This window comes from Sprattus sprattus (assembly GCF_963457725.1).
Source record: "Sprattus sprattus genome assembly, chromosome: 5".
Taxonomy (NCBI): domain Eukaryota; kingdom Metazoa; phylum Chordata; class Actinopteri; order Clupeiformes; family Clupeidae; genus Sprattus; species Sprattus sprattus.
Genome location: NC_137924.1, coordinates 20,113,960 through 20,128,165, shown reverse-complemented (window position 1 = coordinate 20,128,165; position 14,206 = coordinate 20,113,960). Strand labels below are relative to the sequence as shown.

Below are 14,206 nucleotides of genomic sequence, written 5' to 3'. Positions count from 1 at the left end.
ACAATAACGCAATCAAACACCACAGAGCTACTGACGAAAGGACAAAGCAACAGCACCCAGATCTGGTTTGGAGCCTCTTCCTCCTGTGGCTCTGCTCCGACACAAACAAGCACAAACAAACACACGCGAACACACGGACACACCACACACATAAACATACACATACACATACACATACACATACACATACACATACACATACACATACACATACACATACACATACACATACACATACAAACACACACAAACACACATATACACACACACACACACACACACACAACACACACTAAGGTTGCGTATGGTTGGTGGCAGTGGTCTCCCCTCCCCCGGGCCAGCTCTGGGTGTGCTTCTAATGAGGCTGGATGTCCTCGGCCGCCTGGCCCCTGCAGTGGCCCCCTGAGCGGCCCCTGGGACTAACGAAGTCCAAAACATTCTACGGCTGGTGCAGCGGTGCCTTCCGTGGCCCCATCAACACCGCCTGCCACTCACCGCCACCTGAGCCGAAGACAGGCACACCCCTTCCACCTCCACCTCCACATCCCGCCTCCCCTCCCCTCCCCTCCCCTCCCCTCCCCTCCCCTCCCCTCCCCCTGCCCGTCTGCACCAAAATAACCCATCCCCACTTATTAGAACTGGTGCGTGTGTGTGTGTGTGTGGTGTGTGTGTGTGTGTGTGTGTGTGTGTGTGGGTCGAAGGGGCTGGGGGAGGAGCATTAATAAAGCCGAGTGCAGAGGTGTCTCTCACACCACACTATACATACACACACACACACACACCAGTGTGAGTGTGTATGTCAGTCTATATGTGTGTTGAATGGAGGGCCTACAAGACACTAAGCAATTTAAATAAGCCCAAGCCCCATTCAATCTCCGCTCTGTTTACCTAATATGCAATATCACAGATATCCTCCAGTGAAGGGAGAGAGTAAATGATGATATGAAAGAGGGAGAAGTGGAAGTTGTTTAAAAAAAGAGGAATAAGGAAAGCAGAGAAGCTATAGAGAACATACCAATCACACAAAAAAACACTTATGTTATTATCATTTGTGCATGTTTGTGTACATGCGGGAGAATGTCTGCAACTCTTGTTGTGTGTGTAGGTGTGTGTGTGTGTGTGTGTGGTTAGCACATCTATATAATATGCATGTGTCCATCAGGTGTGTTTGTGTGCATGTTTGTGCACGTATGGGAGGGATTCCGGAATCAAAGTGTTTGTGTGTTTAGGTTTGTGTGTGTGTGTGTGTGTGTGTGTGTGTGTGTGTGTGTGTGTGTGTGCTTCAGCTCTGGTGTTAAGCTGACCTTTCCAGCTCATCCTCCTCTCCTCCTCGCTCGCTCTTCCCAACGCCAAACTTGGCTTTGAGGGAGCGGGCACAGGCTATCACTGCCTCCAGCACCATGACCTGGTTAATGAGGTCCTGCCAGGAGAGAGAAAACGAGGGCACAGTCAGGTAGAGGAGAAGAGAGAGAGAGAGAGAGAGAGAGAGAGAGAGAGAGAGAGAGAGAGAGAGAGAGAGAGAGAGAGAGAGAGAGTGGCCTGAAAAGAGTGGCAGACAACATATGGAGGTGGATAGATAGGGAGAGTAAGGGGGAGAGGGAGAGAGAGGGAGACACTCACCTCGACCTTCTTGTAGTCGGGGCTGGGGTGGCGCAGAAGCTTGCTGGCATGGGAAATCACCTGCTGTATGGCCTTACGCACAGACAAAATGTCCTCTCTGGCCTCTATGTTTGGGAAGAGAAAAAGTGGGAGGGAGAAAGGATGACATGAGTCAGAGCAAGAGAGATACAAAGAGGTATGGGTAGATGTAGGGGGGAGAGAGAGAGAGAGAGAGAGAGAGAGAGAGAGAGAGAGAGAGAGGAAAGAGAGAGAGAGAGAGAGAGAAGGCAGGGAAGGGGAGAACAACAGAGATGAAATTAGTGGAAAACACCCCAACATGTCACCCCAACATGTCACGTGCATGCATTAATCATTCCCATAAACAAATGCATGCTCTCCCTGTAGGCCTCTGGGCCTGCACTACTGTCTCTGACCACATGATCTCACCTTCCTCCTTGACTTTGAGCACAGCGGCGTGCAGCAGGCCCGGCAGCAGGTGCCGCGTGAGGTCGGCCGGCTTCTGCACCGCCAGGTAGTGCAGCACCTACAGGGAGGAGTTGGGAGGAGAGGAGCAGGAGTCACACACAACAACAGCATGTGTGTGTGGGGGGTGTATACATGATGACAGAGAAGAGGCTTTTCATCTGGTGCCTTTTGTGGGTCAAGTGTCTCTCTAGTAACACGAGAGAGCATGCGAGTGTGTTTGTGTGCATGTGTGTATATGTGTGTGTGTGTGTGTGTGCGTCTGTGTGTGCGTGAACAGCTCCACACATCTGTGGAAAGCTGGGAGAGCTGAGCTGAAGCACTGGTGCTTTTGTGGAGACAATGGAGGGAAAAGCACTTCTTCTGCGCCCTCCTTTTTTTCCTTTCTCCCCAAGGGCCTCCTTCATGATGCACCACCCTATCGAGCATGTTTGCCACCCAAAATGTAATCAACAAAATCCCCTGTGTTCATTCAGCCATATTTACAGTGTGGTAATTCTGTTTCCAGTACAGAAAAGTTTAAGGTTGTCTTTTTCCTTTTTTTAATTCTAAATTGATGTCCCCAATAACACACACGCCTTCAGGCTCTCCAGCATGAGGCAGAAAACTCTCTCTGCTGCAAGGTGACCTCCTTGTGACTATGATCTTGACTGTAATCAGAGGACTGGAAAAATATGAGCGCTTCAGTCATCTCCGAGGACAACTCACAGAGCTCGGAGAAAAAGGGGGAAAAAAACGAAAAAGGGAGGGAGAGGGAAGAAAAAAAATAATTTAAATCAGCAAATTAATTCAGACTAAATCCTGCACCTGGAGTTCCCCCAGCTGAGCCCAGGAGGACGCTGAAGGACGGCGGAGACGACGACCTTCAAGCTGGGCAAGGTTCCCCCGAACTCTCCCCAAGCCCCGTGCGGAGCGGACCCCTAACCGGGACACATTATGTTCTAACCCAGTTTCTCCAACATGCGTCCACCTGATTGGATCTCATTCCTGCAAAGCTTGGTGACCGCTACCTGCATTACGTCTCTGCCATCTCGAGTGGCAGCACATTTCTCTTTTTTTTTGGAACACTTTCTTTTTTTTCTACGCTAGATATGCAGACATGTCCTTTGCTTAATTTGTTTTGAAAGCGTTCAACAGGGTGTCTAAAACTGACACTCCTGAGACGCTGCTGCTTATTCCTCCCTCTGCTGCAGTTTTTCAGGGTGAGATGATGAGGCAATGTGGTGCAAGGCTTCCAATAGGGAGATCTGAACGCGCTCAAATGAACAGGGAGATGCTGAGAGCTAATGTTTGGGTTTGTCCTATACAGAGTGCAAGACTCAAGGACAGGCAGCTGTGAACCTTAGCATTACAAGGATAGAAAACCAGAACAAATCTTTTAGAGTTACTCGCCCCGAATCTCTAAGGGACAGAATTGGTTTTAAGCAACGTTGGCAACATTTGGAAGACAGCTAATTTTGTAACTTCTTGGAGAGATCATGTTTTTCATGGTATTTGAGAACCCAAACACATATACACAGAAAACCTACCACATTCATTCTAAAATATTTATATAGAGTAATGACAGGCAACATCATATTTAAAAGAAAACTAAAACAAACCTTCTCTGCCTCCTTCGTGTCATCAAAAAGGCGTCGTTGTCTGCGTGCAGGTGTGGCCTTGGCGGTCTCCCAGGCCTCCACCCACATGTTGCCCGGGATCTTCATGCGGGCGCTGAGGTCGCCCTTGACGACCTTCTGCCCGGCCTCGTCCGTCTCCTCCTCCTCCACATAGTCGCGTGGCGAGTACCACCTCACAAAGTCCTCCAGGCAGCAGCCCGGATTAGCCGCCTGCCAGAGAAGAAGAGGCCCAGAGGTTAAAGGTCGAGGCGGAGTGGGCAGAGGCTAAACTATGGTCTTGCACATAGGCCGGAGGGCATGAACTGACAGCACCTGGTCGTGCATATCCCAAGAGGGGGGTGGATAGTGCCAGGGAATGAATGGAGAATGAATGAGATGAACACAGCAGGGGTTCAGGTATCTGTCTTTCACTGGCTTGCTGGCGACAGCGTATGAATCACCCAAACTGTGAGCAATGAGCTCAGTGAGGGTGTCAGCCACGGCTCTCCAAATGAACTAGCTGCCGATTCTCTGCCTCTCCCCCAACACACACACACACACACAAACACACACTTCCTTTCTCAGCTCCCAGCGTGACCTTTTCTGTCTGTCTGCCGAAGTCCAGCACACTTTTACGCCTGATAATTACCAGCGTGGAGAAGAACAAGGGATAATGATCTAAAGTTTTACAAAAGTGAGCCGCGCTTCTCTGATGTGATGTGCTACTGAGAGGGGAGGCAAACGAAGGAGGAGGGAAGGGTGGGGTGGGTTGGGACAGATGCAGGTGTTGAAATCAGGCCTTGCTTGAACACACATTCCCCCTTACCCAAAACACACACACACACACATCACCGGTGGGAAGGTATTGAGAAGGCTAGGGGGGAGGTGGGGGGGTGCGTAGACGAGTGCGTGGGGTGGGGGGGGGGGTACTGTCATATCTCCAAGCCATACCATTCATCATAACCAAGACTCACTGGCTTCTCTACCCAGAGGGACATGGTAATTAAAGCCAAAATGCCAAATGATGCTTGGCTAAGCACAATTACAGGCCTTCCTCCGTCTAAATATAGAGGCCATTCTCAGCTAAGGGGGCCATTTACTGCAGACTACTGCGCTCAGAGAGCTGCAGTATCACCGAGGAGGAGGAGATGGGGCGACATGCCTGGCGAAACCAGAGCATTTTGTGGGGCAGTCAGAATGAGCTTGCATGGCTCTTCAAAAGAAAAAGAAAAGAACAGAAAAGAAGAGAAGGGAAGAAAAGAGGGAAAAAGTAGTCGCGCCCCTACGAGCTTCAACACACCAGTGGCAGCAGTAAATGCCATTAGCTAAAATTAGGGGGTGCGGCAAAAAAAAAAAAGTATGTGATTAGCACATAATGCTATAAGGGGTCCTCCTATCTTCTCTGATGAACGAAAACCCTGAGCACTCACCAAGGGCATAACAAAAGCAGATCATTTAGCATCATTAGAAAATGAGAGAGAGGGGAGAAGAAACTGGATAAAGGGCTTCGAAAAATTAATAAGCCTCTAAAAATGAAATGAACCATCACTTTAGTTGCTTGCTGTCGCCTCCCATTCTATACCCATACATCTATTACTTTCTCCCTAACCACCAAATCAATTAGGACGGGTGAATGTGCAGATATTCCGAGGCTTTGAGGCTGAGGCTCTTTCCACCTCAGTGCTAAGAACAAAGACATTCTTCAGAGTAAGGTCTTAATGACCAAACAAGAAATCTTGAAACTTGGAAATCTTTTCTGGTAACTTAAAAGGGATGTGGTTGCCTTAAATAATTACCTGAACCATGATGATGAAGAGAATAATTACCATACTAAATATTCTTTCACTTTGTTAGCTCAATCTAAATCCTAGTGTAATTGAATTGACAGTCCAGCTCATACAGTCTAATTACACGTAATTAACCTGGACTATCTGCTCTGGATTCACTTATTTTGCCTGTGCAAAATACAGGGGAGCTGGCCTTCAGGGAAGGAGAGAGAAGAAAAAAAATGGTTTTATATCAGTCTTCCTTTCAAAACAAGTACTCAGTGATATATGCTTACACAGACTTTCTGGCTGCACCTGTTTCGGGGATGCAACTGGGCCACTGGTTGAATCACCCACAGAATGGCCACATTCCTAAAATAACCTGGTGATGATGGTGAAGATAAATACATTGTGTTGACTCTATGACTAGTTTTTTCCCCCAAGGGCAGCAAACTGATTTTTAAAAATCCTATTACACTCTTATACCACTCTTACACTGAGCTAGACAAAACTAGATAATCATTTCCCTCCATCATCATAAAACATCCATAAAAGCCATACTTCACTGATCACTCTGAATACTAAACCAGACCCAGTTCCCTGCCCCCTAATCCTTTATGTGCCAAACCAATTAATGCAACGGCTCTGCATCATTCTTCAGTGATCCAATCAAAACCTCAGACAGGCCATCAGTGTCACCTTGTGTACAGTGCCCCCTCAACCATACCGCTCCACAAAGAAAACTTGATTACTTTGTTGAAATGTAGCATAGTGCCACTGACCTCAAAAGACTTTGCCAAAACAGTACTGGGCCTTAAATGATCCGTTCCTAGCTCAATTCTCTACTTATTCACTTCTTAAAACATCGACTAATAAATGGGTCACTCTGGCCTGATTTAATGTGCATGCGTAAGTATTTCTATGCATTATTTTCTAATGTTTTATGCCTGAGCCATTGTCCATAGAGGTTAATACATGTAATTGACATTTTTCAGTTTAATGCTATACTTGGTGCTCTAGAGACGTTGAGGACGGGGCGTCCCTCACCTTGAAAGACTCCATGTCAGAGAGCAGACAGGCACTCTGCATGCGGGCGCGCAGGTGAGCTCCCTCGGCTGACGTGCCCAGTTTGGCCAACACCTCTGACTGTTCCTCCAGTGTGTCCTCAGTCATGGGTGCTGGCTCCTGGAGAAGGGTTGGGAGAGAGAGAGAGAGAGAGAGAGAGAGAGCGAGCGAGCGAGAGAGAGAGAGATAGAGAGAGAGAGAGAGAGAGAGAGAGAGAAAGGGTCAGGGGAGAGAGATAGAGACAGAGAGAAGGGAAGGAAGACAAAAAACAATTTACTTTGAGCTTAGAGTGACTCTAAATGCAGACAGATGTCTGGGTGGTGAAGGAAAGTGAAAAAGAGATGGCGCTGGTACACGCATATCATCCTGCCAGTTATACGAAGGGCCTTCCTGTTCATTTAGCCCAATCCCAGAGGAGTCTGAGTGTGTGGCTTCTCCACCACCCCCTGCCACCTGAACAGCCAAACATCCCTCTTTTCCTGTTAATGAACACAGACGACTCCAGGCCGTACTCACTGACATCATTCTCTCTACCAGGAAGTGTCTGCCGCTTAATGACTGTTCAGAGGACTTGAGATAGAAAATGATGCTCAATTGTATATTTGGAAAGTGTTCTTTTTTTTGTCTTGCACCACTCCATATGTGGGAACTAAAATGTCATATTTTGACTGTGACATTCCATCATGACAACCATTTATCTCCCAGTGCTGTGGTCATATTATAGTATAACAGCCAAATAACTGCCAGAAAGGATTAGCTGGGGGAAAAAAACAATCTTTTTTTTTCTCATCTTAGGACTTTAACACTTGTATATATCAGAGTGCTTTTTAAGCAAGAAGTCTCATGTTCAGTCCATTGGCTGAGAAGAAGATTATCCTGATGTTTCTGCAAGGCTGTGCAGCATCCCCTGTGGATGGTAACAGCTGGTGGTAGACAGGTAAACCTCACGAAAGAAAGTGTGTGGCACAGACTGTACCCTCCTTTACCGTGAACAATAACAGCTAGGTGTGTGTGTCAGGGAAACGAGGCTCTACTTTCATGCCATTTCCAGAACTTTCTCTCCCCCCGTGCACTGAAATCCTTACACTTGGTTATATCTTTCAAAGCAGCATCTCCTGACATAGAAATAAATAAGTGCATGTAAAAATCACTGCAAGTCAACGGACCCTTTCACAAAACTCTTAAGGGGGTTGGGTGTTGGGGGAGTATAAATAGGCCAGACAAGCCTGGAGAAACACCACCTCATCAGGAGATTAATTAAAAGCCGAGAAAGTGAGACTCCGGAGCCGGCCGCCTCATTAGACACAAAGAGGCGCCAACGTGCATCTGAAACACCCACATCACCGCGCCATAACACTTGTGTCACACCCACACGCACACAAAGACACGTACGCACACACAGGCACGCACAAACAACACATAAACACACACGCACACTCACACACCCACACACTCACAAGCTCACACATACAGCTAGACCATTTCCAGTTGAGATATTTCAGGACTACAGGTGCAGACAGACCTTTGACAGGTCCCCCAACTGAAACCAATGACAATCAGACTACAAGCAGCAGTGAAGAGAATGGAGGAGAGGCTGAGAGATGTTCAGAGCACCAAAACAGCTAAATAGAGAGAGAGAGAGAGAGAGGGGGAGAGAGAGCGAGAGAGAGATAAATTAATTAACTGAATTGATCTGATTACTTTTAATGAAGAGCTCAGAAACATTGGAATTCAGATCCCTGTAGGCTGCAGGTGACCCCCTATTTGTCCACTATGTGTGATCCCTATCAGTGTAAACACCAATTTTCATAACATCATCTAGTCCTACGTCTAGTATATTAATTAAAATGGGTATTTAAGGCGAAGATAGCAAAAAGCATCTTGAGTATTTAGGACTCAGAGCCTCCCGCACTCTATGTGTGTAGCCATCATCCTTCGAGCAGCCAGGTGTGTTTCAATGTTTCAAATGTCTTCTCTTAGATCTTTGTAACTTTAGATAATTCATTTTAGATTAGTTTGAATGTGTAACTGAATTAGTAACTTGCACCTGACAAATACATTGTGATGCTCCACTGTTGCCTCTAATGAAATTATTAACAAGCAAAGTATTACTCAGTAACTGTGGTGCCACAACACTTGACTAGGATTAGTTTCAAACCAAAAAACAATTGATGCAAGTCTTGGGCTGCCTGGCTAATCAGCTGGGTTGGACCCGCTGCAGCAGAACTGTTACACTGTATTATACAGCTGTGGATCGCTGTCCAGCCTCTGCACTGGACTGAATGGTTATACTGAGCTTGCACAGCAGTTCGGGCACTCAGTCCCTGAAACCAGTTATGTCTCACATGCTGTTAAGCCCTGTGACAGCACTAAAGCCTCTGAGCTATTCTCCAGAACTAGCAACAAGTTGTGTCCGTGGAATATGCCAAAATCTAGAAAACGGCCGTGGTAATACCGAGTGACACTAATTTTAGAATAAACCAGTAAGAGCTGTATTGCTCATAACAGATTGGATTGAAGGAATCCAGAAGAAATAACGATCGGTCAGCCAGGGAAATAATACAGCATTAAAAGAACAGGGACTAACGCAGAGTTCCTAAAATTGAGTAGAGTCAGATGAATTAGGTTTACCAAGATAGTGTCCTTTAATAAAATATTGTATTTCAGCAAAGCGCAGAGAGACATAAACCACAACAACCTTTGCCCCCTCCCTGTACTGTCATTGGTCTGGAAAGTGGTTCCTTACAGTATGCTGTATTTTTCTTCTACTGTACTATTGCTGCATTTGTTTATGTTTTCATATAGTGTGTTACATTGCAAAGTTTTTTCTTATTATAGTACAGTTTTGATGTGTGTGTTCCTGTAAAGGTAGTCGATACATCAAAATTGTTTGTGTTTTTGACCGCTTTTGTGTCATCTGAGAGCAAATTTTGATGAACTATTAACACCAGGGGGAGGGGGAGAGAGAGAGAGAGAGAGAGAGAAAGTGAGAGAGGGGATCAGGGGGGGAGAGAGATAAAGACAGAGAGAAAGAGAGACAGAGAGAAGGGAAGGAAGAAAAAACTATTTACTTTGAGCTTAGAGTGACTCTAAATGCAGACAGATGTCTGGGTGGTGAAGGAAAGTGAAATAGAAGATGGAGAGAGAAAGAGAGAAATGAAAATGATGGACACAGATAAAGATGGAGAGGGCAGAAATGCTGAGACTTACTTTTTTGCTCCACTAAATTCTACATCACCCCTACTGCCACCCCTGCATGTAGCCTCGGTGCTCGTTCTGCCCTTTTGCGCATAGACAGGAGCGCTGTCCTGCGCATCACCAGGCTTATCGAGCCGTGCTTTAATTATGCAGAGGGGTTAGTCGTTAGCCTTCATTAGTCCAAACAACACAAACGACTCTGGTATAATTGATGAGCTTGAGGTGGAGGTGCCCACGTACGCTCACACTGGTCGGACAGCCGGGGCAAAAAGGCAGGTGGCTCAGCAGTAGAGGTCCAAACCCCCATGATCGATACCGCTGTCCTTGCGCGCCTGCACGGGGGCTTGTGGGTGCTGTTGTGGTGTCATTGGGGCCGACGGTGGTTGTTGTTGTTGTTGTTGTGACAGCACATGATAAACTAGGATTAACTACAGAAACAGTCACTTGGCTCTGAATTTTTATCACAGCCAGTGAACCTATAGCGCAGGGGCCTCAGAAGGTTAAGGATGGATCAAAGGACATTATTTATGATGAATGAATGCAGAGGCAGGCTTTAAAAAGATGGTGTTCGTACCGCACAAACAAGACCATTCATCTCAACCTGGGCTATAGTGTATTCATTAAGTAGTGTTAGTTGGTGGCCGGGAAAATATGGAGAGCTAGGCAGTGCCAAATGAAGTTCTTGCTTGCATCAGAACTCTGCTGCAGTGATGGACACAAAGTTGCTAATGATGTGGCCAGACGTTGGAGAGACTTATTATCACATTTTCAAGTGCTGGTAAATATAACCTCTACCTTTGAAGCTGAGCACCAGATTTTCTGCATTATCCCCAGAAAAACTCTAAAGAAATCTTGCTACCTTTCTTGGAATAAAGTTTAAAAACAACAGTATGCGACAATTTGCAACAGTAGCAATTTTAGCTTGCCAATTTCAGACCAAAATTCTTACTCCTGTTTTAAGTTACAGGTTAAGACCAAACATGAAACAAAAGTGGCAAGTCCTTGTGAAACGGCGGTGTGTAGAGTACCTGTGTGACTGGGATGTATAAGGGCTCATCGTGGTTGAGCAGGGTGAGCTTCCCGTGGGTCTGGAGCCGGCCCTCTGGCTTGGCCTTGCTGGCGTCCTTGGCTCCCTCGGCGGCTGCCTCCTTCAACTCGTCCGTGTCACTCAGGCACTCGAAGAACTCGTCCTCGCTATCGCTCCATGACTCCCATGACTTGCCGGGTGACACCTCGGTCGCTGCTGGGGGAGATAAGCTGGTGCCCTCGGACATCAGGCGCCCGTTCTCCTGGCCCGACACCTTCCGCTCTCGGACTCCCTCGGGGGAGGCGCTCTTCTGGCGGCTGTCGTCCCGAGCTCTTTTGCGCTCGATGCAGCAGTTCAGCATCTACGAGACGTGCAGAACACTGGTCGTTAGATCTTTTCACTTAGAGAGGGGTCAAACAAGCTGTGCTTATACATTCAACTACATAGTAAATGGCAATGCGGGAGAGATAGAGAGAGAGACAGACTGAGAGAGAGAGAGAGAGAGAGAAAGAGGGAGAGAGAGAATGAAAGAAAGATAGAAAGAAAGAGAGAAAAGGAGGGAATGAGGGAAGAGTTCCAGTTACGCACTCCAGTTGATGACCAAACGGCTTGTGAAAGCTGATTGCTGATTGCAGCTAAACACATTTGCATCTAATTACCATACACACACCGTGTCCCTGTCCCTCTCTCTGTTTTTATTAGTCATTTTCATTTTCCTAGAGATGCAGTGTCGGTATGTAAGTACCAAAACAAACCCAAATGGTGGCCCAAGACACAAGCCACATGAGATGGCTTTTTAAATTAAGTTGTGACTCAGGCAGAAGAATGATAAAGAAGCAATACCGGCTGTAATAAAATACTGTTAATTTGGAGGCCAGTCAGTGCGCTCGTTAATCACATTCCCAAGCTCACAACAAATACCCAAGCAAATGGCAAAAGTGCCTACAACCACTAAACTTTAAAAGGTACACTTGCTCATTCAAGTAAACCACAGGACACATCCCCCGAGTGTGGTACAAATGCGGCAGTCACCTGCAGCTTCTGATGGAGGAGACAGCACCTGAGGTCTGGAGTGCCACTGGCCAGACTGAAAGAGAGGAAAAAAAGGAGAACATGATGAGTTCAGACAGCAAACTACTTTGAAGATGATTCTTTTTGGGCTTGTCTAGTCTTTTCTTTTTACACTTTATTTTAATAGTTTTATCACACAGATACAGAAAAAACAGAAGCAGAAAAGTAAACAAACAAACAAATGGACAAAAAATGATAATAATAATATATATATACAGTACTGTGCAAAAGTTTTAGGCAGGTGTGAAAAAATGCTATGAACTAAGAATGCTTTAAAAAATGTAAACAATAAATGTTTATTTTTTATCCATTTACATGGTAAGACTGAGCGCAGCAACAAGACACAACGTAGTTATACTGCATCAGCAGGGTCTCTCCCAGACAAAGATTTCAAAGCAGACAGGGGTTTCAAAATGTGCAGTTCAAGCTCTTTTGAAGAAGACGTTGAGGATCGTAGACGCAGTGGTCAGCCAAGGAAACTTAATGCAGCTGATGAAAAACACATCAAGCTTATTTACCTTCGAAATCGGAAGATTTCAAGCAGTGGCATCAGCTCAGAACTGGCAGAAACCAGTGGTACCCAGGTACAGACATTTACTGTCCGGGGAAGTCTGCCCAGAAGTGGTCTTCATGGAAGAGTTGCAGCCAAAAAGCTCTACCCCGACAAGGAAACAAGGCCAAGTGACTGAACTAAGCACGAAAACATGGAAACTGGGGTGCAGAAACATGGCAGAAGGTGCTCTGGACTGATGAGTCAAAATTAGAAATATTTGGCTGTAGAAAAAGGCAGTTTGTTCGCCGAAGGGCTGGAGAGAGGTACAATAATGAGAGTCTGCAGGCAACAGTGAAGCATGGTAGAGGCTCCTTTCCAGTTTGGGGCTGCAGTTCTGCAAGTGGAGTTGGAGATTTGGTCAGGATGAATGGTGTCCTCAATGCTGAGAAATACAGGCAGATACTAATCCATCATGCAATACCATCAGGGAGGCGTATGATTAGCACCAAATGTATTCTGCAGCAGGAACATAACCCTAAACATACAACCAATGTCATTAACAACTATCTTCAGCTTAAAGAAGAACAGAAAGTCCTGCAAGTGATGGTATGACCCCCACAGAGCCCTGATCTCTACATCATCGAGTCTGTCTGGGTTTACATGAAGAGACAGAAGAATTTTAGGAAGCCTACATCCACAGAGGATCTGTGGTTAGTTCTCCAAGATGGTTGGAACAATTTACCAGCCGAGTACCTTCAAAAACTGTGCGCAAGTGTATCTGGAAGAATTGATGCTATTTTGAAAGCAAAGGGTGGTCACACCAAATATTGATTTAATTTAGAATTTTCTTCTGTTCCTTCACTGCATTTGGTTAATTTATGAAGAATTGATGAAAATAAACTGTTAACACTTCCATTTTTGAAAGCATTCTTAGTTTACAGCATTTTTTCACACCTGCCTAAAACTTTTGCACAGTACTGTATATATTTTTTTAAACTTGACAACCATGAACATGCTGGATTGCATTGTTTCTACAGAGTGATCCTGAAACATATACATTATTCAAACATCGTCCTGTCAAATGTTGTAGTCTTTTATTGACAGGACAGTGGAGTTGCAGCAGGGGGTGAGTGGGAAGGGGAAACAGACAAAGGTCGAGGAATATCTTCGGACCTGGGTCCAAGTGGGCACTAGACCCAAATGTGGCGTGGGAAGGCAACAGTACCACTGTGCTACAGTTTCCCCCCGAAGTCAAACAACACCAGGGAACATGGATGGGCTTTCAGTGCTGTGCATGTCTGTTATGTGGACGTCTCTTTGAGGGGTTCTGTATAACTCGTTTAGGAGAGGGCTGTGTTACCCGTAGATGAGGTAGTTGTTCTCCCAGCGGTACCGCATCTCCAGCACGAACTCCTGCCACAGGTGGGCCACGGCCCGCACGCCTCCGTGGTAGAAGTTCACCATGCAGGTGCACAAGGCCAGACGATATGTGAGACTGTCTGACGGCGCCGATTTGAACTGGTTGAATAAGTTCTGAAAGAGGAGAGCAAAATGAGGTTAAGCAACTGAAATGGTCCACACAAAGATCTTAAACTGACTTGCTTTGTTATTTTTCGCTGTTAGCAGAGGGATAGCAAGACATATTTTAGAAATATAATGCATCTTGAGTCTACACAGGGATGACATGCTCCTGCTTTTTCTTGAGCAGAATCGAATGTGGGGTCTCTCAAACAGTTACTTTACCGTCACAGGCGTAATTTGGGCGATTTTCCTAAACCCCATTCATTCTCTCGTAGGGACCTTGTGAAAACACTAATCTGCCGCATACAGAATGACGACAATCACTCCCACACCTTGTCACAAACCGGAAAACGACTGATATGTAATATTAATGGCGAGGTTGAAA

At 46.0% G+C, this 14,206-nt stretch overlaps 1 protein-coding gene across 2 annotated transcripts in view; it reads right to left on the bottom strand.

Annotated features, from left to right (window-relative positions):
- The window catches only part of rab3gap1 (RAB3 GTPase activating protein subunit 1), a 30,016-nt gene that overhangs the window by 4,261 nt on the left and 11,549 nt on the right, over positions 1-14,206 (bottom strand). For both annotated transcript variants that reach the window (XM_080839988.1, XM_080839989.1), the window contains exons 15-22: positions 13,661-13,833; positions 11,769-11,823; positions 10,738-11,097; positions 6,494-6,631; positions 3,684-3,911; positions 2,047-2,143; positions 1,621-1,724; positions 1,305-1,420 (exon numbers count right to left, since the gene is read on the bottom strand). In XM_080839988.1, coding sequence (XP_080696114.1) covers positions 1,305-1,420; positions 1,621-1,724; positions 2,047-2,143; positions 3,684-3,911; positions 6,494-6,631; positions 10,738-11,097; positions 11,769-11,823; positions 13,661-13,833 — 1,271 coding nt within the window. The remainder of the gene's footprint in view (positions 1-1,304; positions 1,421-1,620; positions 1,725-2,046; positions 2,144-3,683; positions 3,912-6,493; positions 6,632-10,737; positions 11,098-11,768; positions 11,824-13,660; positions 13,834-14,206) is intronic.